We start from the raw sequence: 26,724 nt of genomic DNA on the forward strand, positions 1-26,724 counted from the left end.
AAGTTTTGGAAGCATGAGCGGCACACGCCAAATTCCTGAGAGAAGACGCGTATTTCCCATGGGCACAGCTGCCACGGTGACTGGCACATGACACCACGCCCAAGCCATGACAAGCAGTAACCTCATGGCTGGGTGTCAAGAAAATGGGGTAACACGCTCTGCCCAGGAGGTGCCGTGAAGTCTCCGGGACCGGCCTATGTCTGGCACGGAGGGAGCAGCCATTGGTGGTGGCTGTCACCGTAGTCACTCTGCGTCTTCTTTCCAACTCAAGAGCTGTCCCTTGAGGTGACGCCCCTGACTCGGGAAACAGGGAGAAGGCCTTGCAGCCCCTCGGCGTGCGTGCTCCGTGAGGTCCCAGCACCAGCCCGGGGCCGCGACCTCACCTCCCCTGCCTGACGTGCTGCGCCGCCGCGCTGAGCTCCCACTGAGCCGTGCTCCTCACCATGCTTTGCTGAGCAGATCTGGATCCTCTGACAAGTCTGCCGCCTAATAAGTATCATTATCACACAGCGCGACTTACTTCCCTGACTTCCACTTTCCAAGCTGTCAGCTGGCACTAAATGGAGGCCCCAATGGGGAAAATGGCCTCACGGGCCCCCCTCAGTCCCCTTGGTGGGGGGCTGGGAGAGGACACGGCCCGCCGGGTGGCATTTCCATCACCCTGAGGCCAGCATCCCCGCCCCTCCTCCTGTACACAGAGAAATAAGACCCGGGGTGAGTGGACCACAGCGAGCAAGGGGTGCTTCGGGGCCGGGGTGTGGGGTGGGGAGCACAGGGGCGGGCTCGCAGGCGGAGGAGGAAAGCACACCTGTGGAGGGACTAACGCTTCCAGCCCAGCGGAGTCCAGGATGCCGCCTCCCCAGTTCAGCGATGCTGTGACAGCCTGACAGCGGGCACAGCCCTTGGACTCTTCCCTACCCACATCAGTCAGATGTGGCCCCCCTGGTGGCAGAGCCCACTCCCAGGGCTGCTGGCACCATCAGTGTCAAGGGCACAAGAAGGGCCTGAGACCAGGACCAGGAGACTGCTCTCGGAAGTCGGAGGAAGATGCGAGATTCGTGCTGCGGCCCCGCCAAGCCTCCGGTCCCCCTGCAGGGAAACAGGGACCCCCGCCCCCCAACCACACGCACACCATGGCTCAGAACAACAAGGAGAAAGTACAGACCAGAGCAATCTGCCCGAGTTCTAATGTTGTAAACATTTATTTAAAAAATACTACAGAAAGATGTGGATTCAAAAACCACAGAATCATATACAGAAACAAAATGTACGCGACAAAAAAAAAAAAAGACAACTAGAAGCATTTGAGAAGAGAGAATAGTGGAAAACTATTTACATGTCATTTATAAAAGAGTGTAATATCAACGTATAAATGTAAAATATAGTGGCAAATCATGTGAACAAAGAGGCCAGTACCTCATGGAAACACGCAGTTGAGGGAACCCGGGGGGTCCGTTCTGCTTTGTCCGAAAGGCCGCTGGTGGTGTTCGAGCGCCTCCCCCAGTGTGTGCAACACGGGAGGCTGGGGGGGCGAAGAGGTGACGCGCTGTGAGGGCAGCGGAAGTTGATCCAAACGAAACAGTCTCTACCAGGGAAATAAAATACAAGTCTAGGTGAGGAGCATAAAAATGGGGCCGTGTGCGGTCACGGTGCGAGGAGGTGCGCACCCCTGGGGGTTGCGAGGTGGTTCTTCCTGGGCCTGGCGCGAGGCCCAGGCAGGTGCCTGCCCACTCTTCAGTAGCTGCTCCAGGTCAAGCTCAAGACGGCCCGGGCTTCTGCCCCACAAGCCTGGTCCGGGGCCGCCTGGGGAGAGCAGACAAAGGCCTGTTCTTCGAGACACATTCTGGGGCTTCATTTGTTTGTGGCCTTCATCCCTGATAACCCCAGCAGAAAGGGGGGCTACGTGTTGCTCATGGTGATTCAACGGGACGTCTGCCCCTTCGTGCATGGCCAAAAGGGGCTGTGCTTTGGCTCCACAGTCTTTTCCTCCCAGGTGCTGGTGGCCGACGGCAGGTCCTGCTGTACCACAGGGGGCTGGGCTGAGGGCGGAGCCACAAAATCCCTCCAGAACTAAGGACTGGCTTCTCACACAGGAAAAGAGCTCTGCGTGCATCTACTCTGTCTCAGAGGAGTAGAAGGGAGCAGGACGACACTGGTCAGAAATCCAGACCCAGTCCCACTTCTGGGCACCTGGAAACCTGAAAGGAAGGTGTCCTGGGCCCAAAACAGCCCTCCCTAGGCCCAGCCCCAGCCACCTGGGCACCAGCTGTTTACCCTGATGGCCATCGTCCTGCCTCCTGTACGCTGGTACTCTGGACTGAGACCCTTCTACTCTTAAGACTCAAGCTTTCCGTCCTGGGTGAGTAGTGCCTGTCACAAGACAGCAAGGCACCGAGAATGGATGTCAAGGACGGTCTCCCACACCATGGGAGACCCTCAGCTTCCCCACCTGTCCCGGGACCCAAAGGCCGGTTGGTTAGCACCCTGTTTTACGCCCCCCCCCCACAAATCAAGAGGTGACCTTCACATGAGGAAACGTGAGGGTCCCAGCACCTGGCAGCAACGGAGGACAGAGTGACCAGCCAGCAGCACTTTCCAGGATGGAGTTCTGGAAACGCGTCTTCAGGGCAGGAGGCACAGTAAGAGGCATGCATAGGCTCCCTCCACGGGGTAAGTGGAGGGGACAGTTCGTAGGCCTTGGTGACAAGATTCCTGTTCAGGGTACTCGTTCTTGGGGTAAATGGAGGAGAAAAAAAGAAATACTCATCTGCTTTCCCACCTGGCCCAAAGAGCTCAGTTTAAGTCCACAGAGCAGGAACTCCACAGATAGAACTCGGCACAGAGGCGGCTGAGGAGCCCGGGTGGGGGAGGGGGAAAGTGCAGGAGGACAGCTGGCGCAAAACATAGGTAGTAGGGCTGTGTTCCACTGTGACCTTCGGCTCCGTCCAGCACGGCACTCCCGGGCCAACGTCCCAACTCACGGGTCTCGTGTCCGCCACCATGGCAGGCGTGGGGAAGCCCTTAGGCACGGCCGGTGGCTCCGGCTGCCCTGACGCCTGGCTCCTGCTACCTCTGTACGATGTCACTAATCTCTTTCACGGAGCTGAGGAGTTTGCTGAAGTCCTGAGTGGCCGCCGGGCCGCTGCCTGCTGTCGCCGGGCAGATCTGAAGCTCCCGGAGATTATTCTCCAGTTTGTTGATGGCCTCGCGGAAGGCAAACTTGTTCCTCATTTGCTGGATGGAATCCACATAGCTCACGCAAAACGTGTAGAGGTTCTTGCCGGCTTCGAGCACGGCGCTATGGCTGGCCATCTGCTCAGAGTTCTTGGAGATGGCCAGGCACAGAGCCTCCGTGCCGTCCAGGACCACGCCCTTGGTGATGGTGCCACTGGCGATCCGCTCTGGAGGCTGGCGGGTTTTCCGAAGAGACACACGGGTCGATATGAGCGGGATGAAGGCAGTGGAGGCTGGCTGGTCTCCGGCCAGGGCAGAAGATGCTGATGGCAAGGCGGAGGGGGCGGGGGCTGGGCTGGCTGGGGTCCCTGCCGGCTTGCTGGACGACTGTGGCTTTGGCATGGACGGAAGCCCAGGCTTTTTGACGCCTTCTCCCAGTGGCCCGGGCTTGACAGTGTCACTGTTCACAGCATCCACGACCATGGCCGCGGCTTTGGCTTTCCCAGCAGCGCCGGCCTCCCCCGCTGCTTCCTGGCTCTGGCTCTGAGAGGGCTTCCCGGCTTTCCCAGCGGAGGCCGGTGGGGGGGGCGGCGGGACGGGCTTGAGCTTGGACAGCTTCCCCTTGTCTCTCCCTGGGGACTCGGAAGAGGGCTTGTGCCTCCTCGCTCTGGGCTCTTCAGTGGGGGCTTTGCCGGCCCCCCCAGATGCTCCTGGCCCTGCTCTGCTGGTGGCAGGCACCGGCTCCGCTGTGACAATGGTCCCCAAGGCACCGGACTTCCCGACCTCGTCCTTGTGAGGAAGGCCAGAGGAAGGAGCCCCCGCGACCTGCCTGCGGAGGAGTTTTGGAGTCAAACTGGGAGGGCTGGAGCCCGGACTGGACTCCCCCGCATCTCGGAAGACCTCATCCGCTGCGTCCTCGGTCTTTTTCACCAGCCTGGGTGGGGGAGTCACCGTGCCTCTGGTCACCTGGTCGGACCTGTTCTCACTTGCCCGCTTCCGAGGCAGAGCTGGCTTCTCGCTTTTGTGCCCTCCAAATGTGGACGAGTCGAACTGCCTCCCCGTGGACTGCAGATCGCGTGGCAGTGTGACAGACCTCCACTCTGTGTCCTTGGCCCCGTGGGGCACGCAGGAGGCAGAGCAGGACCTGAGGAAGCGCTTGCTGGAGCTGCCGCCGCTCTCCTCCTCGCTGGCTGCCAGGCGGCTGCTGGTCAGTGTACTGGACTTGTTCCACAGGTGGGGAGACCGGAAGCCTGCACCTCCGGACTCCCGGAAGGCTCCGTTGGGGACGCCAGCCCTGCTGCTGGGTTTTGGGGACTTGGCTGGCTCGGCCGCGTCCGAGGGTGTGAGGACTGGCGCCCCATTGCTGGTTTCTCGGCCCTCTTCCTCGCTGGTCGCCTTGCGCTCGGGCTGGCCGTCCATCTCCCGGAAGGAGCTGCTGCGTTTCGGGGGGGTTGGGGCGGTTTTCTTCTTCTTCTTGATCAAGGCACTGAACAAGTTGGTCTTTTTGTCTTTGGGGAGAAGGCGCTCATCTTCATTTAGGCCACCATCCTGGGGACCTCGTTCTTTTCGAGGGAGCAGTGGAGACACAGGAGGCTCGTGGTCCAGAGGCTCTGAAACACAGCGGGGAGAGTTTTAATGCCTCCAGACCAGAGGCTTCTTCATCGAGGGGAACCTGGGGCTGGACCCTGTTCTCTACAGAGGAGCAGACAAGGATCTGGGCTCTCGTAGGCCTGCACGTGAGCGCCGGCTCTGCCAGTCCCCAGCCTTTGCCCGGGCCAGGGACACCTCTGCGTGTACCCTCAGCTCTCTCACATATGAAATGGAGAACGGAACGCACCCACAGTGTCGTGGAGCGAACGGAACGCAGTGAGCGTAAAGCGTTCATCCCAGCCACTGGCATGTAATCTCTCACTGACTGCCGTCACCACTGTTAATGTCATCAGGAAAAGCGTCTCTTTTCCCTAAGGACAGCAGCACAGAAAGCTGGGCCCCTCATTCCTACCCCGGGGCTTCCTTGACAGCACAGAGTCCCCCAGTACCATTCCCTAGCATATAAAAACCGTGACAGGGCTGAGCAAAGGGTCAAGCCCCGGGCCTCTCGGACCTGCCATTTGAGGTCCTAGGAGGTGAGGTCCGAAGGGAAGGGGCCATGCACCACGGTGACAATGGGCTACTATGCTTGGCGAACAAGAAGGAGTGACCTTTACACAATTTAAAATGGGCATTCTTTATATGTGAATAATAGCTCCCAAGAAATCTTTCTGGTGTTGCCAAGCTCCTGGCTGGTGAATGACAGACTTCTCCCTCCGAGGGCAGCTGGGAGGAGCGGCTTTGTGTCCGTGCCCAGGGCAGCACAGAGGACGTCTACAACTGGAGCAGAGGTACAAGGGGGCACCTGTCAGAACACCAGGGGGCACGCAGGACACCTGACTCAGAGGACGCTGAGGACCTCCAAAACTTTAATCCAGCGGAAGAAGTTGAAGAACGTGAAATCCTAATGAATTATGCACAGCTCTAGTTCAATGCTGAACAGCTAATTGACACTCTCGGCTCACCACGAGATTACATATCAAAACACCCCTCAGATGAATCCTGATGGGCATAAATGAACATGATTGCTTATCACTGGGCTTTCAATAAGCCTGAAGTTCCCACAGCGGCCTCTCCCCATCCCCACTGCTCAGCTCTCTGAAATCCTGACAACTAACAGAAGGACACAGGCCCGAGCTCTGGAGAGTCTATAGGCCACAGACTTCAAAGTGGGTGAGCAAGACAATCGGGGGTGTGGAAAGAAAACACTGTAATTTGGATTTTTTAACATAAACCTTCTAAGTGTACATTTCTGCTGTATTTTATAAAACACATGTCTGGGCATAGTACGGGTACACACCTAGACTCATGTGTGCCCTTTTTTTTTGTTTTTCACTAATACGGGTGCACGGTAAGAAGTATTTGGGAATCGTGCTCCGGCTAAACATCTCGCTGTTCTGGCTTTGTCCTGCCCCTTCCCACTCACTCATCAGTGGACCATGAGAGCTTCCCCAGGAGCCTCTACAAACCCGGCTTCCGGGGTTCTGCTGGGAGAGCGGCAGCTGCTGCACCAGAGCAGCCGAACTCAAAGGACAGCAGGGCGCGGGGGGCTGGGGGAGCTCTGGTTGGTGCCGGCGGGTGTTACTCCTCCCGACGCCCAGAGACTGCTGGGCACCGCTGCCACCTCCCGCAAGCAGCTAGGGAACGGGGGCTGCCAGTCTTTCCTCAGAGACCACGTGTGGACGCTGCGCTGAGCTGCGGGTGTCCCCTGGCTCCGTCAGTTCTGGGGAGCTTTCATTCTGCACTTCGCAACGAGCTGCTCTTCGTTTGGTTCAATATTTATTATTGTTCCGGCACCCGCAAGAGCAACCACCAATGCCGTGAATAATACATGAAAAGGCGGGTTTGTTCTCAGTCGGCTTCATAAGCACCTGTGCCCACCTGACCAGAGTAACTGCTGAAGCCGACGGTTCCTAAGGACTCCCAGAAGGAGGGGCACGACGCGGTGTGGAGAGGAGAGCCTTCCGCTTTTCAAAGCTGGATCACTAACGAGGAATTTGCCTGCCCTTCTGTGCAGGCTCCCTTACTGCTTCCCATCTGCCTGTACTGGCCCTGAGGGTGTGGACACCCCTGGGTGTCTGCTGGGGGCAGGGGACGTACCGGTCTCTCCCGGGCCCTTGGGGTGGGGCGTCTCAGGCACCTCAGTGGGGTCTTTGTGTTCCGCAGCTCTCCTGGAGGTTCTGGTCTTGGTGGGCAGCTCCGGGGCCTGCAGCAAAGTACTCGCAACCCCTCGCACACCTTTCTTCCCCAGTTCCTTTTCCACTTCTATGAACAAAACCCAAACCAAAAATCAGCAGCCATCAGTAATGGTGTCAGTTTGGTATGCTGGTGTTTTCCGTCTTTTTCTCCCCCTCGGGTGAGAGAGCTCATTCATGCACAGTTACAGAAGAGATACAGATGCTGAGAAAATCACCCTTGGTACTTCTCAGAGTCCGGCATGGCTGCAAGACAGCTCCACGCCCAACACCTCTGCCCAGCTCTCTGGTCTCGGAGAACTCGCTGTCCCCTTCCATTCCAACCTCTCACCCCACTGCAGGCACCCCCAGGAATGGGCACTTTACCATCTGATATGCTGGATTCCTGGAACATCGTCTCAAAGGCTTGGTGGATTTCAGCAAAGGAAGGCCGGTCGGAGGGATTCCACTGCCAACCTGGACAGATGAAGCACAGTCAGACCATGCATGAGGCCCTGCTAATAAGCGGGGGTCTAGCAGTTCTTAAGGGAAGTCTGGTAATGAAAGAAGCACCCCAGGGGTGCCCGGGCGGCTCAGATACGGGTCTGCCTTTGGCTCAGGTCATGATCTCAGGGTCCCGGGATTGAGCCCCACGTCAGGCTCTCTGCTCAGCAGGGAGTCTGCTTCTCCTTCTCCCTCTGCCCCTCCCACTTGTGCTCTCTCAAATCTTAAAACAAAAAACAAAACACAAAACAAAACAAAACAAAAACCCCAATCCTGCTAACCATGTTTTGCTGTGACAAGTTAAAGTGACAAATGTCACTGTGTCCTATTACAGACATTAAGAATTCAAAAAGACTTTAGATATTGGCAGGAATATGGATTGTAAAGCCCCAGAGAGATGTGACAGCAAGAATACATTTATAAGTCTTTTCCCCAGCCCGACTCTAACAAGTGCAGAGAATCACTAAGTCAAACGGCTTGCTTCTAGTTCACCCTTACTTCTTGGTTATCAAAGTCTGAACTCCTCATCAGTAAAGAAATGTTAATTAAGACAAGATTAACACAAGGATTTTTTTTTTTTAAAGTAGGCTCCATGCCCAGTGTGGAACCCAATGTGAGACTTAAAGTCAGGACCCTGACATCACGACCTGAGCTGAGATCAAGGGTTGGATGCACTCAGGTGCCCCAAGATTAAGGTGAGGATTAGGGACTGATAAAGCCCCATGTTGGTGAGAACACAGTTACTCTCCTACACTTCTGGTGGGAGAAGTGGTACCTTTTTTTTTGGGGGGGGTACCTTTCCTGGAAAACAATTTGGTAAAACCTATCAAAATTTAAAATGCAAATAGCCCTCTGAACCAATGGTTTAACTTTGGCTTTATTTGCTTTATTTTAGAAATACCAGCATAATGCACAGAGGTATACATATAAGGGGGTTCATCCTTGCTTTGCTAGTAATGGCAAAAGCCAAACAAATATATAAAACAACCAAATGTCTACCAAAATGGTTTTATATGAATGAATAAGTCATTTAATGGGAAGCTAGACAACTATATAAAAATAAGGGGGTGGGGAGAGGGAGAGATACCTTTGAAATGCGGACCAAAAGATAATGCCTGTCATACAGCTACGTGCAAAAAAATGTTGAGGGAATGATCTTATATAAATGTATACATAATAAAACCAACTAGCTAAACGTCACCGGAGCATGTGCCTACTACAGCAGAATATTCGAAGGCAGGGCCCAGGAATTTGTATTTATTAATAAGAAATCCAAGTTTGGAATCCATCAATCCCATTTTTGCATTAAAAAGAAACCAAAACCCCCCTCCCACGTAATCGCTACGTGTAAACAATGGGTACAGAAGCGCTGAGGACAGTCTGGGTGAGTGTGGACCTAACCGCCACACTGGCTGCTTCTGGAGAAAGTGGATCGAGAAAGGCAGGGAAGGAAGGGGAGCACTCGCACGGGGCGCACACACTCCTGCGCGGCCCCCTCTCACGGAGCCCACACGGCCCTCTGGCACCACTGGGCAAGGCTCACACGCTCGCATGAGTCCGTGGACCTTCTCCGGGCAGCCTTCCGGGCGCTCCATGCGGTAGTCCTTCTCCAGCAGCTCATATACCTGGGACAGGTCAATTCCTGGGTAAGGTGACATGCCGTAGGTGGCAATTTCCCAAAGTAATACTCCAAAAGCTACGAGAAAAAAGGAAGACAGAGCTTGTTGAAGGTGTATGAAATGGAACTCTCCTGCACTTAAAACTGGCTAAACCTAGGTAGCGCACATGAGAATTCCGCCCTCAGAAGCAGCCCAGGGACATCCTGCCAGGCTCTTAATGACCAACAGCCCAGGAGGGGAGAAGGAGACGTTCAGTTAACACCCTCCCCACTCCACAATGAGCTGAACGGGGGGAAGAAACTGGGTTGATCAGCCCCGCCAGCGTCTCTGATGTCATGGGACCACCGTGCTGGGATTTACGGCGGAGGACCCCGATGGCTGGAAGTCAAGAGGCCATTTCTACTCCTAGCTCTGAGATTGGCTAGCTAAGTGTCTAAGACAAGCCTCCTCTTCTCTCTTGTGTACAGTATCCTCTCCAAGGCCCCTTCTAACTCCAAACAGTTCATAAAAATCATGTAAAACTGGGACACCTGGGGGGCTTAGGTGGTTAAACATAGGACTCTTGACTTCAGTCCAGATTAGGATAGCAGAGGGGGTATAGCTCAGGGGTAGAGCATTTGACTGCAGATTAGGATCGCAGGGTCATGAGATCGAGCCCTGTGTGGGCCTCCATGCTCAGTATGGAGTCTGCGTGGGATTCTCTCCCTCTTGCCCCTTCCCCCACTGGTGCACATGTGCATGTTCTCTCTAGAAATAAATAAAATCTTTAAAAACATATCTGAAAGTTCTGAAAGCCCAGATTATACCCTGAAATTCCAGATCTCATTAAAGGGACCAGGAGTCCTTGGAGAAATGGGTGATTCAGGTCCAGAACATGGAATGGACTGGGAATATCTTTTTTTTTTTTTTTTTAAAGATTTTATTTATTTATTTGGCAGAGAGAGATCACAAGTAGGCAGAGAGGCAGGCAGAGAGAGAGAGGAGGAAGCAGGCTCCCTGCTGAGCAGAGAGTCCGATGCGGGACTCGATCCCAGGACCCTGAGATCATGACCTGAGCTGAAGGCAGCGGCTTAACCCACTGAGCCACCCAGGCGCCCCGGGACTGGGAATATCTTTATGGCCCCAGATGGACACTGTTAACGACTACGAGGGTTTTGTCAAAAGGACCAGGAACAATCTGCAGTTCCCACTGGCCATATAAGAGACAAAGTATCAAGAAGAAAAAGAACTGCAGTGGGTTAAAACATAGTCAACCATGTCCTATCTATATCTATATATTATATACACCTATATCATAATAGTGTCACAAAAGAAAAAACCCCCAAATCTACTTGGTCATCACTGGAAGGCATTAAAAAACCAACTCGACTGTGTGAACACGGGTGAACAACAGCAAGGAAGCGAACAACGATGCTGCTTTTTCTAAACGAACTGTACCCCCGAGTAACCAAACAGCAGAGGAGGGTTTCTTCTTACAGAAGCGCTGAGCTAACGGGTGAATGAGGAGTGGCAGAATTAGAGCAGCACCACTCGGCAACCCCTAACGGATCAGCAGATCTAGGCACTGGGTATCAGGAGCTGTAAAATCACACGGGAGGGATAATGGAGCCCAGCGCTGGCTTGATTAAACAGCACACGATGGCGCATGACGCTGTCCTGCTGAAAGAAGTCAGACCCGAGGATGACCCGGCGGAGCAGACACAGCTGCGCACGTACCAGGAGTACGGAAGACAGAGGAACACACTGAATTACAGCGCCGGGTGCAGTGTGGGAGACGTGGAAGGACACAGGAAGGGGTTTCTTTAACAAACAGACAGCAAAGGCCGTGGAAAGACAGGGTGGGAGCTTAGAGACAGCACAGAGGGCGCACCGGCCACCTGCCTGGTGTGAACAGTGCTCAGATCTCAGCTCAAGCAGCCGGGAGAAGTAGGACTTTTACGGCTCAGCTGGAAATGCAAACGCTGACTGCATCGTGATACTCAGGAATTACTGTCAATATGGGGAGGAGGGGCACTGTGGCTACAAGAATAAAGAGCCATCTTTGAGAGACTCCTACTGAAATATTTATGAACGAAATCATACGCTATCTGGGATCTGCTTCAAAACCGTTGGGGCGGGGGCGGGGTCAAGGCTGCAGGAGAACCACGACTGACGGCCAGGAAGGGGGGTGATGTGTGCACGGGGCCCATGGTAACTCCGCCTTCTTCAGTGGATGCTTACAACCTGCCACAATAGGAAGTTCTTGAACAAAACATCTAAGTACTGGCACGTGAAGCTTCCAAGGGCAATAATCTATTTAAAGCCCAAACCAAACTACACGGCATTCCCTGCTCAGAGGACCCTGTGTGCCTGCAGGGCTGGCTAACTGCCCCTGCAAACCCAAGGAGCACGCTTCGGATGAAGGCGGTGAGTTAGTGGGAGAGAAAAAAAGTTAAGCTGAATTATTTTGGAAGAAAACACTGGCTTTTACTTCACCTTGGAGAGAAAACAGGAGTAAAGACTATAAAGTGAGAAAAAAATAAAAAATTCAGTAATAAAGGAAAAGAAGTGAAGGAGGAAGAACGAGGCAGAGAAAAGGCAAGGGGAGCGAGGACAACAGGAGACGGAGCCGGCCCTGGCAGGGAGGGTTGACCGGGAGCAGCAGCAGCCCTTACCCCAGACGTCGGACTTGATGGAGAACTTGTTGTAGGCCAGGCTTTCTGGCGCTGTCCACTTGATCGGGAACTTGGCCCCGGCATGGGCTGTATAGGTATCCCCGGTCATTAACCTGCTCAGGCCAAAGTCAGCCACCTTCACCAAGTGGTTCTCCCCTACCAGGCAGTTTCGGGCAGCAAGATCTCTGGGGAAAGAAAGCGTTTATCCGTGAGTGTGGCCAGCTTTCCCGGCCTCACCAACCCATCACCAGTGATCGAAGGCGTGCTCCTGACGGCAGGGTCCGGTCCCCTGGGGAACACGTGTGAGTACCCCACCGGGAGCACGGCTCATCCCCCACATCCGCCTGAGCTCCCATCAAGGTGAGAGGTGCAAGTTCATTACCCTGGGCCACCGTTACCCTCATCTTTAAATGAAGCTGATCACGGCAGCACCTATTTCGTAGGGCTGTGGTCAGTGGTTGTGAGTTAATATGTAAAGTGCTTCCACTCATGCCCGCCCATCTGTGGTCACCAAGGGTCTGCCCGGTTAGGAGAGCTCTACGCCAGGCACGGGGAACAAAGGCATCAGCCAATCCTCAACTTCCATCAGATGGAATCTACACTGGGTCCATCCAGACTTGATAAAGGACAAAATAAAATAGAGCGCACAATTTGTGGAGCCCTAAGAAATAACATGGAGGACATGGGAGATGGAGAGGAAATGGGAGTTGAGGGAAACTGGAAGGGGAGGTGAACCATGAGAGACTATGGACTCTGAAAAACAATCTGAGGGTTTTGAAGGGGAGGGGTGAGCCTGGTGGTGGGTATTAGGGAGGGCACGTATTGCATGGAGCACTGGGTGTGGTGCATAAGCAACGAATTCTCATACACTGAAAAGAAATTAAAAAAATTAAAAATTAAAAAAAATAAAGCCCACAGCATTTCCTCCCAAATTGTGTTTCACACTCTCCTATTTCCTCCTGATGCTTATCCGGACGTATCCTACAAATTCTCTCCCATATAATCAGCTTCTTCTCGCCTCCTGATTGTCCCAGGGAGGTGGGAGTCTGATATCTGGTCCGTGGATGCTAACCATGAAATCACAAGGCAAAACGGCACGGAGGAATGAGAAGAGGCAGCACCTTCAGGCGATGTCTGCCTAAGATAGCCCGATCACCAGCAATCAGAGGGAAATTAAATGCAGAAGACTTGTGCCTAATAGGATTTTGGTAAAGCATTTTAAGTTCATGAAATGAAAAAGGAGCGGATCTAGCCATGCAAAGCAAACCAGAAGTCAAGAAATCTCAATTTGCAGCCTCAGAGGGTTCACCTTCTTGAGTGACAGGAGCACATGAATCAGGCTCTCGCGCAGACCCAAGACGCTGTCTTACAAGAAGCGGCCGGCCTTTCACACGTGCTGCTCTTATTCCCCACTACGGAATCTCATGTACGGGCTTCACAGTTGAGGTAATTGGGTAGGAAAGTTCACAGCGGTGGCGTGGAGAACATCGTGTATAAAAGTCACCAGCAAAGCCCGTCAGGCCCTGTCCTGCTCAGGCCGTCATTCTGCTAGGAAGCCATTTCCACCAGCAAGGAATGCGAGCACCAAGATAATTGTGGCACGCTTGAAGGTCAAAACACTCCAGGATTCAAAACAGCAAAGCCGCTTAATTTAGAACTACACATACACAGTTCTGACAATCATGGAAACATCCCTGAGCCAGAGGACAGCAAGTTAAGTGGAGAATGAAATGGTAACAGAGAAAGGAGAGAAACCGCGAAACACAAAGACAGAGCCCGTGCGCCGGCTGTGACCGCAAGCCTGTGTGGGAGCCACGCCAGCCCCCCGCCGACCCCGGGGGAGGAGGGCATCACTGACGAGCGCCCACCGCGCTCCGCTTCCCGGGGCGTGCTGATTATCAGGAAGGATGCCTTTGATGAACTTCCTTTAGCATTCCACGTCGTCCAAAACGGTGCTGCGGTAAATGGTTCTTAGTGCGGGGATCCACTGCTCAGCGGGCCCGGGGTCCAGGCCTGCTGAGTTGGGTCCTGGACGCGTGCGTGAAGCTGGCGAGGCCAGGAACCCAGTGCCTGCCTGTGGTCCTCGGTCCACCGCGTTGCCTGCACTAAGGTGAGAGACTGAGGCCAAAGACCTCGTAAGCCGGAGCTCTCTGCAAAAGGTGGCCGGCCCCATGGCCACTCCGTGGCTCTGCGGGGAGGGCTGCCCCGCCAGGCGCCTACCTGTGGATGAAGTTCTTCTTCTCCAGGTACTCCATGGCTGACGAGATCTGGGTGGCCATGTAGAGCAGCACCACAGCGTTCACCTCCTGCCGGTTACACTCCCTCAGGTAATCCAGCAGGTTCCCGTAGGTCATGAACTCAGTGATTATGTAGAATGGGGGCTCCCGGGTGCAGACCCCTGCCAACAAGAGAAACGTCGAGGGCTTTGGTGTGCTGCTCCGTGGCCGAGTGCACCAACCCCGGAAAGGACCACGCAACAGAAAAGGGCGCCTGAAATGGGTTCTGTCTCTGCCCCGAAATCTGGGACCCAACCTCTGCCACAGTTCCAAGCACTCGTGGCTTGTGATCACGTTCCTATGGGAGGGATGCGGCCACGCTCTTCTCTTCCTCTCGGGCCCCTGACCTCCAACAGAAGAGGCTGCCATTGAGCTCAGAGGCAAAGGTCGGGCACACGCCAAACAGCCTACAGCACTGTCGTTCACCCCGACCACGGGCATGTGTGCTTACAGAGTAACTGCAGTGAAACGACTAGAAATTCTTGTCTCTGAAGCCATTGGAGATTTGCATACGTCTGCTTTTAGGTATCGAATTAAAGTAGTAACGTTGCCCCCTTAAGAAAAAAAACAGGGGCCACCTGAGTGGCTCAGGTCACGATCTCAGGCTCCTGAGATCGAGCCCCTCCCTGGGCCCCGTGCTGGGTGTGGAACCCTCCCTCTCCCCTGCCACGCCGTCCCACATCGGCCTCCTTTTGCCACGGGCTGCGTGCTGGCAGAGGACAGACGCCCGCAGCAGAAATCCTAGGCTGCAGGCCGCTCACCTCCTTCGCAGCACCTACAGCACCCGGGGGGTTCAGCGAAGAGGCTCTCGCCAGAGCCCTGCGCACTCACCGAGCAACTGCACCAGATTGGGGTGCTTGATCTCTTTCATCACTGCAGCTTCTTTCAAGAACTCCTCCACCTCCATGGTGTCCTCCTGTGGGAAGAAAGGGGGGGAAGCTGTTTCAGCAAGGACAGTGTTTAAGCGGGAAGCTGCAGCTTGAATGGTCAGTCCAAACCGGAGCTTCGGCAGCCACCGCCCTGACCCATCAGTGCCAACGGCCACCAGGTGCGCAGATGGCTCTCCCCTTCGGTGCTGACCTTGTGACTTCTCGCCCAGGCCAATAAACAGATGCTGGCCACTGGCTTTTAGGGGCTGCGATGTAGAGGCTGGTTCTACTTCCCTAACAAATAACTGGTTTCCAAGCAGTCCTAAAACACTTCACATTAACAAAAAACCCCGATGACACAAAAAGATACCGTTCAACCAAAGAAAGACCCGCACGTCAAAACATGACAGAGGACGCTGCACGGCACAGGATTCTGAGCATGTGGCGGCCCGGGGGCCTTGATGAAGCCTTCGCCACCACCCACGAGGCAGATTTCCTCAGGTTCTGAAATAATCCTCCTCCACAGCCCCCGATGATGGCTTCATGAGGTCAGGTTCTAGCAAGTTCACCGGATCGAAATGCCATGCGGAGACAGAGGTATCCGCAAATGCCCAGATCAAACCGGAGGCCCTGTCCGCACTTCCTCAGGTGCTCTGGGTCGGGCTCAACTCTGGAGGGCTGCGCGCCCTGCCCCGCACACGCCCTGCCCCGCACACACCCTGCCCCGCACACGGTGTTGGCCCTACCACGCAGGAGCCTTCTGTGGCCTGCGTCAGGTGAACCTCTTCTGACTTAAAGAACCGATGCCCTCTGGCCACCGCAGCGACAAGCAGGTGGGGGCGAATGACCTGGTGTGTCTGCCGCGAGAGGCCGGCTACAAAGTCTAGCAGGAGAAGCAGGGCGCCTCCCTCCAAGTTTCAACATGGGGTCTACGTCTGTCTGGAGAGGAAGGCTGCATGGCACATGGGAAGTGATCTGGAAAACCAGACTCGGCCGAGAGGAACCCCCCCTTTTTAAAGAGACTTATTTGAGAGTGAGTGAGCGAGAACACACGTACACACACACACACACACACACACACGCACACAGGGAGGGGCAGATGAAAAGAGAAACCTTAGCAGACTCTCTGCCGAGTGCGGAGCCCACATGGGGCTTGATCCTGTGATCCTGGGAACATGACCCGAGCTGGAACCAAGAGCCGGCCGCTTAACCAACTGAGCCACCCAGGTGCCCCTTTATCAACCGCATTTTCAATGTGGCACCTTACACATTGTACCCGTGCCTTAGGAGACAATGAACTCACGCCCTCACCGCAGCATCACCGTGGCTGCGCCATTCTTGCCCCCGCACGTGCGAAGACCTGCAGAGCACAGGCCATCCTCTGCCTAGCGTGCACCGGCTGCGGTCACTCATGGTTAAAGCCCAGGCACGACCACTGAGGACACGGGTCAGCTCATTACCACTCAGCTTAGGGTTCCGGGAGGGTGAGACTCAGAAACAATTTACCGCTCCTTAACAACGGTCAGCTACTCTAATGTCAATAAACCACTGCTGTAGTCTCCGCGTCAAGCTCTACGGGGGACAAGAACTGGTGCCTGCCACGGCCCCACTGGCTGTTCAATTCTTCCGAGTCCTCTCTGCTCCTTAACATGCTCTGCAGGCTGTGCCCTTGGTGCGTGGAAGGCTCTGATCCGCCGGGTGACACGCTAATGCCGAGGCTGGAGAGCACACGCCTGCCGGAGTCGGAGCCGATGCTGCTCACGTCAGGACCAGGGGCTTTCAGAACCTTGCCTGGCCAGCAACACGTTCAAAACACAGCTGTCAAATAAAGCTTTCTAGACAAGTGGAGTTTTCCTTTTAAAGTGCCACATAATAAACCACCCACAGTGAAATCATCTCACACGTGCCCTTATAGCTACGGACTCTTTCCTGAAAGAACCATGTCTGGTCTGGATCCTGAGAGGCGTGGACCTGCAGAATGAACAATAGGGCTTTCAAAGACACCTCGTTCTCTTTTTGTCTGTCTCGCTCTCCCCTCATTCATACACACACTCGTACACGTGTGGTATAAATAATTCCTTGTTTTTTTCTTACAGGACAATCGGTGTGAACGTGTCTCCCCCTGCTGGAATCAGGCCTGGTGGTTCGATTTATAACGGACACCACCAGCAGCCTCAGACTTCTGTAGCTGTATTAAACGGGAAACAACCCCCCCCCATGCTATCCTGTTCTAGTCCTTGACTTTAATTTAAAAATCTTCCATCTTTTTTTTGGAAAGGTCTTCCATTTACGGAGTAAAAGAAAATGAACTCTGATCAACGAGGGGAAAGCAGCACCGAGGAAAGACCGAGTTCCGGCCTTGTCCACTGGGAGGGCGATGGGACAGCCGAGCTCTCCTCACGGGGACTGACCGGCCTGGCCCAGATGCACACCAGGGCCCGGCCGGTACAGGGGGTGGTTAAGAGGGGGGCTTCTGAGTTACACAGACCAAGCCCTGCCACGGCGTGGCCATGCTTAGTCACTCACAAGCCAGGTAAGGGAGGTTTCTCGCGCGTCCCCTTCCGGTCCACAAGCAGGGAGAAGAGCTGCACCCGCCTCGTGGGCAGGATGCCGCAAGCGGGACCCACTACTGTGATGAAGCCGTCATCTCTGCCCCTGCGATCAGGCCAAATACAGTGCTTGTACGAGAGACAGGCTGGGTCTTTAGTTAACACTGCTTTTTGGTTTTGGGTCTCACAGACACACATTCTCTGGACCCAAGATGTCACGGGTGTTTTCCATCCGGCTTCAGCCTTTCTGCTCACTGGCCTCCCCGCCAGCAGGGGCATTTCACAGCATTGACCAAGAACAGCGTTCGTGTCACGGTGCTCCACAGCCCCGAGTGCCCTTCATGGCTCCCCGAGTCCCAGCAGGGACCACCGTCCTGGAGCAGGGTCCACAGAGAGCTCAGTTTCCACACCTGCCCCTGGCTCTCAACCAAATGTGAGGTGAGCAAGGTCACCACCACAGTGAAGGGCCATCCCACAGCCCGCAGAGATGGGGCTGCAGAGATGGGGCGGAGCTCCTGAGCCAGGCTGAGGAAGGGGGTTCACCAACCAGGTGCATGAGAAACCACCTCCCACAGAACCCCCGAACCCTGGTCCGCACACACACAGGTGTACCCAGCTCACAGCCAGAACAAGCGAGCAACATGGTGACAGGGCGTTCTGAGATGTGCCGCCTCGCTCCCTTGCACAGCCCCCTCGGGGGGCCAGAGAGCCAGAGCACGTGACTGTCCAGGGCTGCCATGGAGCCCTTCCTTCTCTGCTCGTTTCTGGAGCTCTCTAACAGGACCAGCTTCCTGGGGGAAATACAGCAAACAAAAGCCAAACCCAAACAGACCGTGTAGGCAAGGACAGGGTCACCAGTGCCGGTCGAGTGCAAACTGGTACCTGCTCCTCGATCTAGCGTACCCTGGGGAGCTGACCACTAGGCCAGTCCCCATATATCCAGCAAGAAGAATCCCCGTGGCACGGTCTGTAATAGCGAAGGGTGGGGAAGAACACAAACGAGCGCGGAAGGCTGGTTTATGTCAGACACATCCGTGCACGAACCAGAGCGCCTTACGCGTACTGACGAGGAACGACTGCACGTATGCGGGCACCAGAAGGCCTGGGGCCGTGTCGACAGCATGCTGCCACATGGTTCAGAAAGATACCCCCAACAGACTTTCCTGGAAAGTCACACAAATCAAGGCAGAAGACACTATATGCGTATATTAACCTATTTGAAAAAGAGGTAAAGAACCAAGTACAATTTTAAGTCTTAACATTTTTCAACAATGTCACTTCCCACTACTTTAATGGTAAATCTGTCAGTAGCTTAAGAGTCGATCCTAATGCCACTAGGTCAACAGGAGTCTTCCCCAAATTCTATGACTTCCAGAACCGTTTCATGGTGGGTGGTGGGGAAGGACTTATACAGACTTTTGGAATACAGCTCATCTGAAATGTGGGGCTTTCTTTACTGGACAGCTGGTTCTCTTAGGCACGTCCCGCCTGTGATACTGATAATACACAGGTAAAGGTAATTATGTCAGAACTCAAACCAGCAGTTCCCTTCAGGAGGCTTTTGGTTTAATTCCAGTTTCCCACCCATAGAGGGCAGCCTCGTGCACTCCTATTTCCCAGTCTCTTCTGGTCTCGGGCCCAGATGGTCCAGGACCCAGTGTGGCCTGGTGGATCACTATGGAGCCCGGGTTAAAGCACGGTTTTGCTGCCTCCTGGGCCGCCTCAAGAGGGGTCAGCAACACAAAATAGGTGGCAGAGGGGGAAGGAGACAACAGAGACTCAGGTGCCCAGCTGGGTCCTGGAGAGAAGGGGAGATCCAGCTGCAGCCGGAGGGCAAGGGAGTGTGGGCAGGGAAGGGGATTTCTAGGACTTGTAACTGTGGTTTGTGTGTTTTTCATGGTGTGTGAGGAATAAGCAGGAGAGTGACAATTAAGGAAAGAGGAAAGGAGCTGGGCTTTGAGGCAGGATGCCTGGGTCAGTTCCCCTGCCTCCCTCCAGTGCAGTTTCCTCAAGCCCGAAGCAGTGACCACAGGAGGACCCTTCCCTTACGGTGGTTGAAAGGATTAAATGAGAGGCTACAGATGGAGTGTCCCACCCTTCCGGGCACATAGCAAGAGCTCAATAAAATGAGCCATTACTGTCATTTAGAACCCAAAGTTCTCAACGTCTCCAGTGGAGACAAATGCCCAAAACAGTGACACTAATCTCATCTGACAAGTGGGAAACCTACTGAAGAGATGTGCTTTGTGCAGGGGAGGCGAAAAAAGGAGTAATTTATTTAGCATTTGCTTCGTACCGTATGTTGGGTTGACAAACATCTCTAGAATATGATGCATTTCCTTTTCCCTAATTAGCTATCAGCAGAGGTGACGACTCCCAGAAATCCATGCAATTAGATTCTGTAATTTTCCCCCCCAACTGTGGGACCATAAAGTTAATAAAGCTCTTGGGGAAAACCATTAAAAGTATAATAAAAGTTTAACAATACAACGTTAGAGAAATATATTCTAACATGCACACAACTTCCAAATAATTCAGATTCACTGGTATAAGAAAGCCACCACTGCCAGTGACCTCCAGGAGGGGTCCCTCCTCCGGAATGGCCATCTTCAGTTGCTCAGGAAACAATACCACAGTATCCGCTGCTGGGCTGTGTTTCCCCCACATTTCAAGCTGTGCAAACTCTCACTCTTTCTAAAGCTTTCAGACACACCTTCCCTGGATGGAAACCTAGTGTATTTTGTGCTTCTGTTCTTTCTTGTTTCATTTTTGCAAATACTGGCAAATGTGTGGGTATTGCCTGGGCCTTTAACAGTTTCTCAAGCTGGTCAAGACCCAGAGCCGGGGCTGCTCTTCAGTCCAGTGCCAAATTGAGATGCTGGAGCATGAGCACATGCCTTTCTCCCCAGCCTCACCTGGTCTGGCGGGGGTGGGACAAGGGCGGTTTCGTTTTTCTATGGCTCGCCAACGTAGCCATCTTTGTGAAGTGAAAACCAATCACCTGTGCACCCAGTGCACCCCACTGTCTCCCGGATAGAATCCCAGCTCCTCGGGCGGTTCAAACCCTCTGCGACAGCGCAGGCTCTTCACCCTCCGCCTCTGTCCAGGCTTCTGTTCCTCCGGCCAACTCCTGTTCCTTCCCTATGGCACCAACTTATGGTCTCCTTCGTGCTCTCTCCCTGCCAAGTAGAGCTCACCAGTAACTCCCCCCGCCAAAACCTTATTCGCAGGCGGTGTGACAGCATCCCGCTCCTGCCTCTAACCTGGCACCTACCACACCATACCACGGTTCCTGTCATAGTGCCCATTTCTCCTCCTAGCTACACTGTTCCACTACCTCGACTAGCCTGAAGGAAAGAAGTCTATTTTCACAATCTCAGGGTTAAGCCCAAGGTCAGGCAAACAGAAGAAAGGAACTCGATAAATGCTTATTGTGTTTTTAAAAAATCATGCCTGGAAAGTATCCAGGAGTCCTCAAGGTGATCCCAGACCATGTTACCCCCACTCTGCAACCTACAAGTGTCAGTCCTGCCCAAAGGACTGATCTAAGGGGACACAATAAGAGTGCCAGGAAGCAAGTCACCCTTGGTTTCTAGAACTAAAGAACACAATCCTTTCTCTGAAGAGTCACTTTACGTCAGCCAGAACCCGTAATTTCCACTTTACTGTGCCTCTGAGTAAAGGCAGCAGGGAAGTAACAGAAGCCCTAAAAGGTAAGTGATCTGGCTCCAGGGGTCTCCAAGTGTGCACTCCACAGACTCCACAGAAGTGTGTGTACACACTTGGATCCCTTCCTCCCAGTTATGGATGTTTCCGTTCTTTTTCTTGTCCAGTGGCTACAGGACTGCCTCCTCTCTCAATCCCTGTGCACGTTGTCAGTGTCGTTCCTTTAAAGCAAGTGAAAATAGCCTAGGTCAACACTAGGGGATGCTCTGGCCACGGGTAAAAGCTCAGCTCACATGTGGAAGGCAAAGACCGTCGCAAGCAAAACCTGTGCTTGAGCCTCCTCAAGATTTCAAAGGACATCAAATCCGCCAGAAAACTACAAACCCCATGCTTGAGCGGAAAGGGCAAAAAGTCCTAGTTAACAAGAATGACTCTCCGGTACCTGAGTCAGTAGGGAGCCCTGACGCTTCCTTCAGGCCTTTCTACACCTCCATTTCCAGAAGCCTGCACTCACACCACACAGAACTGGAACCTGCTAGAACACCCAATGCTCCTGCCTTTCAAATCTGCCGACAAAAATCCACAGAACAGTCAAATGCGTTGTGGTTAAATCCCCTTCTTTCAAAACTTAGTTTTTTTCCCTCCTTTTAACTCTCATAGGAAGTGATCCAAATGCCACACAGAGAGAACGGAAACCCACGGCTTTAAAAGAATCTTGCCATATAATGAAAACACTTCTCCAAATGACTCATCTTTTTACACCAAAAACCACAGCCCTTCTTGGCTCTCACTGTATGTGGAGGCACACGGATGGAGTCGGGGAGAGGGGCTGAACCCGTCTGAAGAAAGGCCCACAGAGGCACTTCCTGGGCACCGGTTACCCCCCTCAGGCCTGAGCGCAGGGGCAGGCCACCGAGAGAGCCGCAAGCGGGCAAGGGCGGGCTGGATCTAGCCGCAGCAGGCCCAGGCCTACCTTCAAGGTCTTCACTGCCACGGTCAGGCTGTATTTCTTCCACACGCCTTCGTACACCTCCCCGTACTGGCCTCCGCCCAGCTTGTGCTTCATGGTGATGTCCGTGCGCTCCATCTCCCACTTGTCGTAGTTGGGGGACACGCCGTAGATGGTGGGCTTATTGCGCTTGGGGGCCGGGTAATGGAGAGTGGTGATGAGCCCGTCGGCCACAGTCGAGTGATGATGAACCAACTCAGCCAAAGCGTTGAAGCGGCTCTCTGAGGAGACGTAGAGCTGAGGGAAAGAGGACAGCTTTCAGCCCGCAGAGCGCACACAAACCCGAACAACTCTGATAAACCAGCTCTGCTGAGCCTGTCAGTGCACAGCAACCCCTCAGATAGACGGCTCTCCACGCAGGACGCAGTGTGCAGAAAACCACCCATGTTGTGTTTCTCTACACATGCTGTAATTTACTTGCTAAAGCAGAAGGTGTAACAAAATGCCTCAGGGCCTTTGCATCTGCTGCTCCCTCTGCCTGAAATCCTCCAGCCACCTAATCACCACATTCCTGGTTCTCTCTTACCATCTTGAGCCTGGCATAAATGTCAGTGTCACTGCAGTCACCTGACCTGGTCATCACCTAGCACTAGTCATCATATCGCCTCTCTTACTTCTCTGCATTGTACTTATCCTGCTTATTTGGTTGATTACTTACTGTCAACACCTCCTAGAATGTCAGCTTCATGAGAGCAGAGCCCTAAGTTGTTTTAATCCTGTGTCCCCAATGGGGAGAATAAGAAATACATAGCACGTAATACGTACTCAATAAATAGTCGGTGATTAAATTAATGAAGAACACAACTTGGTACCTATTTGCTGATTAAAAAAGAAAGCAAATTAAAAAAAACATTATGCTTATTACCTAAAACCTCTAATTATTATTTGTAATTATATAATTATCCAGAACTACATAGTCATCAGAGATGGAAATCACTAAACAAAACATAAATCTTCTTCTCATTCTCACATCCTCAGTTTGGGCTAAAAAGCCTCAGCAGCCCAGACTCGTCGACCCCAGCCGGATGCCCCTGTGGGATGCCCTGTCTGTCAGCACGCCGCAGGGATGAGTGTGGGGGGCGGGGGACTGGAGGGCCACACTAGGGCCGCACAGCCTCCTCTACTGTGGGGGAGTCAGGAAAGGGGCTTTCAGACACCAGCACAAGCGAGCCTCCCTCTGAGATCTACAGTGGGCGTGATCCTATGCACAGAGCTCATCCACCTGTCATTCTCGTTGGATGCACCAGGAAAGGAGGAAGGGACAGGAGCAGGCTGACAGGCTGACAGAAAGCAAGCGTGGATGGGGACAGCTATTTTTTTTCTTTTTTGGTTTGTTTCAGTGAGGTGGTGAGGGAATGCTTCCTTTGCAAAAAACAATTCCACATTAAAATCCAAACAGGACATCAGGCTCCAGGGGGACAGCAAGTAACCAAACCTACTAACTCAAGAAGGGCAGCCAGCGACTGCGGAAGGTGGGGGGCGACATTAAAAATGACAGCTCCACGAATAATACATTGTATGTTAATAAAAAAATTTTTAAAAAAATGATGACTCCAGGGGCTCAGTGGGTCACGCCTCTGCCTTTGGCTCAGGTCATTATCTCAGGGTCCTAGGACCAAGCCCCGCATTGGGCTCTCTGCTCAGCGGGGAGCCTGCTTCCCCACTTCCCCGCCCCCCCGACCCTGCCTGCCTTTCTACCTACTTGTGATGTGTCAAATAAATAAATAAAATCTTTAAAAAAAAAAAATGACGACTTGGGCGCCTGGGTGGCTCAGTCATTAAGTGTCTGCCTTTGATCAGATCATGATCCCAGCATCCCGGGACCAAGCCCCGACTGGGTTCCTGCTGGGTGGGAAGCCTGCTTCTCCTTCTCCCACTCCCTCTGCTTGTGTTTCCTCTCTCTCTGTGTTTCTGTCAAATAAATACACAAAATCCTTAAAAAAAAAAAAAAAAAGTTAAAAATCACAACTTGCCCTGACTACTGAGATAGAGGAGGAACTAGGTTTGGAATAGCGGTGATGTGTGGGGCAGGAGGGAGAAAAAGGAACAGGATCAGTTGTACTAGAGCTGTAGCTATCGTATCTCCATTACTGAAAAAGAGAAAAAGGAAGAAAAAGCCTGAAAAACATGGCAGGGTTGGTTATGGAAGGCTCCATCAATTCCTGTATGTTTGTAATAATAGATAATTAAAATATTTTAAAAGAAGAAAATATTAACAAATACATGAGTCGATCCCATTTATAACCCTCAAGAAAGTAAACAGAATTCTTTCTTCCTTTTTTAATTTTGCTTGGGGAGATAACATAAACAGATTTTTAAAACTCAGGCAAGGGAATAGCAAACTCTGACTTAGAGTTTTGTAATTTACAATCTTTTTTTTTTCTTTAAATTATTTGAGAGAGCACATGCGTGCACACGAGCAGGGGGAGCGGCAGAGGGAGAGGGAAAAGCAGGACCCTGAGATCATGACTTGAGCTGAAGGCAGACGCTTAACCAACTGAGCCACCTAGGCGCCCCTGTAATTTACAATCTTCTGGTTGCAATCCTACTAAAATAAAATTCTGAGCAACCCAAGAATTGTCCAGAAGGATCCCACAGCTCTGGGGACTTGTCCCTCTGCCAGATGGTGCCCTTCAGTGGCAGGACCTTCCAGAGTGAGGGGAGGGCCCACTCGGAGGCCCCACTCACACCTCGGAGCACCTTAGTCTAAGTGACCTGCTCTAGGACAGCTGATCAGTTTCACTTCCGGCTCAGAAGAGCGCAGAGAGGTGCTGGGGGAGGCGGGGAGCAGAAGTCAGTGCCACTAAGCCTGCGCTTTGCCTGATGTCCACACACTGATGTACAGGGCACTCCTGTAGGTGGGCATTGCTGACACAAATGCAGTTCACGGAGAAGACCAAGTAGGATGTGGGGACAGCCCCTGATCCCACCCCTCTCTGGAAAAGTCTGTCAGACATCCAGTTACTTCACTGCGGATGCCAAGTGTTCCATGCCCTCTTCTTTTGGGGGGAGTTCAGCTGCCACTGTTTTTGCTGCCATGAAGCACAGAGAAGAGCGTGGAGACTCTCCCAAAAGGCACTCCCTGGGATTAGAGCACCCCTTGCCCCTCGGACATCACTGGCGCAGCGTGGGGCTCCTGGGGCTGGTCACCGGGAGCAAGGCTCATTACCTGCTTCTCCCCGTCAGCGTGAAAGGAGTGCTCCCCAACCCGAGGACCAAGTTCCTTCCCTCACACAGAATGCTGATGGCTCCGCCTAGCCCTAGTTTATGCAGAATTTGTTCTTGGTCTCGTCTGACTCCCTCACGGGCTCCCCTGTTAAGAGATTTCAGAGTTGTGGGAGGTTTCACTGAGCGGACCTACTTTATCCTTCTCAATAATTAAATTTATAGACCCCGTGACTTAGTTCATCTTTCAACATAAAATTTACATTCCAACACTTGTTAAATATTAAAACTCCTCTCCCTTCTCAATGCACCACACGGCCACCTTCTAACAGTCTGGTCTGCTGGCTTCCTTCTGATTAGTTCTGAGTTTTGAGCATTTTGCTAGTGAACTGGGGAATCCGCATCAGGAATTCCTGGCATGTTCCGAGAATCAAGTGAAATTAGCGTCATGAACTGCAGGTCATTGTGTGCACCTGGTTATATAGACACTCTGGGTGCTCAGCCAGGACTGGGCCTCCTCCTGATCATGCAGGAACCCCAAAGATAGGACTTGTTGAAGAAACGCACCAGAAACAGTGTTCTTCTTGACAGCCAGACTTACCAGCTTATCAGTGCTCGGGACTGGTGGCCCCTTTTAGCTGCCTCAGACCACCCTGGATGTACTACTGGTTACAGGCTGCTGGGCCAGGAAGCAACATTATTATCCTGACAGTGTAGGCGCAGTGCAGGAGGGCAGGGCTTAATAATTAATAATTAAGCAGTACTTAATAATGCTCAAAGTCTCCTCGACAAGAGAAGGTCAGCCATGCTTCAGCAGACTTTTCACTGGGATGCCTGTACCTGCCAAGCCACTGTCAGGGTGGGTAATTTTTAAAAATTCAAGAGGTTATACAGTTGGCCTATCCTGCCACTTCTGCTAAAGCTGAAGCCCAAATTCCACTCCCGTCAACCCGACCCTGTCACTTCAGCAGACTGTGAAAATGAATGTCACCCGGGAACCTCTTTGAAGAAAAGCAAAGACTCTATCACGGGGTATAAGGAACTGTGGAACTTGACAGTGGCCTCCCACAAAAGTAAATAAGGTGTAGACACAAATAACCAGAAGAACTAAAAATGATTCAGGCAGCGAATGGTAGAGGAAAATCAGCCTTTAATTCCACTGCGCTGGCAGGAGACGGTGAACTCGGAGAGCACCGAGAATGACAACCACCTCCCAGGGGATGGGGAGGTTTTCCAGACTGTGGAGACTCCTCAGAGCAGCGACGGCTCAGTTTGGTATGGCCCCTGTGACAGTCCAGCTCGAAGCTCCCGGAGCCCCGGGCCGACCGAGTGGCCGCAATGGCCGCAGAAGCTCAGGGACACAACAACAGAAGTACATCAGGGCCGGGAGGGTGGAGGCAAAAAGAAATCTTTCGCGGCCTTAGAGAAGAATCTTCTAAATTCAGTTGTTTTCTAAAGATTAGCTATTTGAAAAA

The 26,724-nt window shown here is 53.0% G+C and overlaps 1 protein-coding gene across 2 annotated transcripts in view; it reads right to left on the bottom strand.

Moving 5' to 3' along the window:
• Positions 1-1,178: 1,178 nt before the first annotated feature.
• Positions 1,179-26,724, bottom strand: part of ABL1 (ABL proto-oncogene 1, non-receptor tyrosine kinase) — a 137,709-nt gene continuing 112,163 nt past the window's right edge. For both annotated transcript variants that reach the window (XM_044264673.1, XM_044264674.1), the window contains exons 4-11: positions 22,049-22,321; positions 14,823-14,907; positions 13,936-14,113; positions 11,716-11,900; positions 8,986-9,138; positions 7,326-7,415; positions 6,865-7,029; positions 1,179-4,784 (exon numbers count right to left, since the gene is read on the bottom strand). In XM_044264673.1, the coding sequence (XP_044120608.1) occupies positions 3,067-4,784; positions 6,865-7,029; positions 7,326-7,415; positions 8,986-9,138; positions 11,716-11,900; positions 13,936-14,113; positions 14,823-14,907; positions 22,049-22,321 (2,847 nt within the window). In that variant the 3' untranslated portion in view covers positions 1,179-3,066. The remainder of the gene's footprint in view (positions 4,785-6,864; positions 7,030-7,325; positions 7,416-8,985; positions 9,139-11,715; positions 11,901-13,935; positions 14,114-14,822; positions 14,908-22,048; positions 22,322-26,724) is intronic.

The sequence above is a fragment of the Neovison vison genome, chromosome 9 (assembly GCF_020171115.1).
Source record: "Neovison vison isolate M4711 chromosome 9, ASM_NN_V1, whole genome shotgun sequence".
NCBI classification, from domain to species: Eukaryota; Metazoa; Chordata; class Mammalia; order Carnivora; family Mustelidae; genus Neogale; species Neogale vison.